This window comes from Brassica oleracea, chromosome C8 (assembly GCF_000695525.1).
Source record: "Brassica oleracea var. oleracea cultivar TO1000 chromosome C8, BOL, whole genome shotgun sequence".
NCBI classification, from domain to species: Eukaryota; Viridiplantae; Streptophyta; class Magnoliopsida; order Brassicales; family Brassicaceae; genus Brassica; species Brassica oleracea.
The window spans coordinates 13590908-13593039 of NC_027755.1; the positions used below are offsets into that span (position 1 = coordinate 13590908).

At 44.7% G+C, this 2132-nt stretch overlaps 1 protein-coding gene across 1 annotated transcript in view; it reads left to right on the plus strand.

The window, feature by feature from the left end:
- LOC106308703 (RNA-directed DNA polymerase homolog) overlaps positions 1 to 102 on the plus strand; it is an 881-nt gene extending 779 nt beyond the window's left edge. The window contains exon 2 of the mRNA XM_013745833.1: positions 14 to 102. Within this exon, the coding sequence (XP_013601287.1) occupies positions 14 to 102 (89 nt within the window). The remainder of the gene's footprint in view (positions 1 to 13) is intronic.
- The last annotated feature ends 2030 nt before the right edge of the window (positions 103 to 2132 follow it).

Here is a 2132-nt window from a genome sequence, read left to right on the forward strand (position 1 = left end):
GGAGACTTTACAGTCAATGGACAGAGGGTTAAGCTCTACATGGGAGCAACAACAGAGGATGAGAGAACCTCAGTTCCTCTCTCCGATCCCATTCTCGCCTAGCCAAGAATAAAGGAAGTCAAGCTAGAGACTTAAAACAAGCTCACTTGGGAGGAAGTCCCATGTCTATCCTTGTACATATTTTTATTTTTATTTTCTATTTCTAGTATGTCTTTGGCTATTTTTCTGTGTCTATAAGACCTTCAGGTCCAAGAGGAGAGATTATGGCATTAAACGAGGTGTGGTGAGGTTCAAAAACGCTCACAGCGGCCAACCACAGCGGTCTACACATACCGCTTCGACTAAATGAGAAATATGCTCGAAGTCTCACAGCGGTATCATGGAGCGGTCTCATCAAACCGCTGTGAAAATACTCTACCCCCTGCCCGATTCGTACTTGTCGCAGCGGTCTGGGAGATTTTAAGGCAATAAGCCGCTGTGAGAGGCGCAGCGGTCTTGCGGAGCGGTTTACGGTGACCGCTGCGACACTCAATTGCGCGTACCGGCGTCGATTTCCGGTTCAATTCAACTGAACCGGATCGAAATCACCAAAACCCGACGCGAGACACTCCTTCTTCCTCTCTACAATCGTATCTCTCTCTCTCTCCCTTATCAAAAACTCCATACTTTCATTCTCTCCAACATAAAAACTCATAAATCTCTCAATTCTTCACCAAATTCGTTGATTCAAGTTGCTATCTCCGTGATTCACTTAGACTTTTCATTTCCCTACTCTTGTTTATCTGAAACAAGCTAAGGTATAGAGAAATCGTCATCTTATTTTCGGATTTATAATTTCCATTTTTTTTAAAAGTGGTTGCATGGTTGATTTCTTGTTCAATACTCGTTAATTATGTCCTTTTATGCTTGATTGATGAGTTGGGTAGATGAAAAACGTGTTTAATTGACCTGAATTCGAATTTGAAAAAGTTAGGGTTCATATTGGGGATTTTCGAAATTTGAAATGGAGTGATTGTTTGATGTTAAAATTGAGTTTATTGAGTCATAGAAGATGAGTATGAATGCCATTAGCTGTTTTTGAACTCATTAACTCTTTCCAAGCTTAAATTTGTTTCTTATTGATCATGTCACTTATACAATTTCGAGCTTGTTGATAGCAGGACATGGGGAAAGATCGCGGTCCCGGAACTGATCGCATTGTGGATGTAGGCACTTCGTCTCGAGCTGGGACAAGAACCAACCCACCACGAGCAGGCCGATCAAGGCCAAATCCACCAGCTCAAGTTTCCCGGCGCAGAGCTCCACAGCAAAGAGAAAAGTCACCATCTCACTTTCCAAAGATGCATGATGTCTATTTTCTCTGATCTTATAGAGCTGATACTGAAGATGAGGAGGAAGAAACACCTGCTCCCAAGCCAGCTAAGAAGCGGAAGAGAGTGCCCCCAACCAGCAAACCGACTTCAGCACAACTCTATGAGCGCCTTTATGATGATGTCAAATGGAACCCCATGAGATTTCCGGATGCTGAAGCTCTTCATGCGCTTGGGATCTATGAAGATGTAAGGATGATTCTCCGGAACATGGGCATGGAGTCACTACTTGGCATGAGCTACGGGATTCACAAGGAGGCCTCTTGTGAGTTTTTGTCTACATTCTTCGTGCAATACCATTGCGACGAACATAGGACCGAGGGGTTTGGGCGCATCAGTTTTAAGATCAATGAGTGAACCTATAAGGTGGGTTTCAAGAAGCTAAGCTCCATTCTCGGTTTCTCGGACAACCGTGGGTCGTTTCTACCTGCTAGGTCGGCAATTGTGGATGACATATGGACATTGATTACGGGGTGGTCGCGTACAGCTGGAGAGGACAAGAGCAATGACATCTCCAACCCGGGAGTGAGATATGCCCACAAGGTCCTTACTCACACCTTTTACTCACGGAGAGAACCGGGCGGAGCAAATGATGATGAGCTCAAACTTCTAGCTCTTGGACTTCTCCCTATTCTTGAGGAAGGAACGCTACTCCACACCGATCCGGAAGATTTTGAGGATTTGGGACTTGTGGGACTGTTGATGAAGCGGTTTGAGTACTACCGAGATTGGGCTTGGACAACTCCGAATGAGAAACCGACA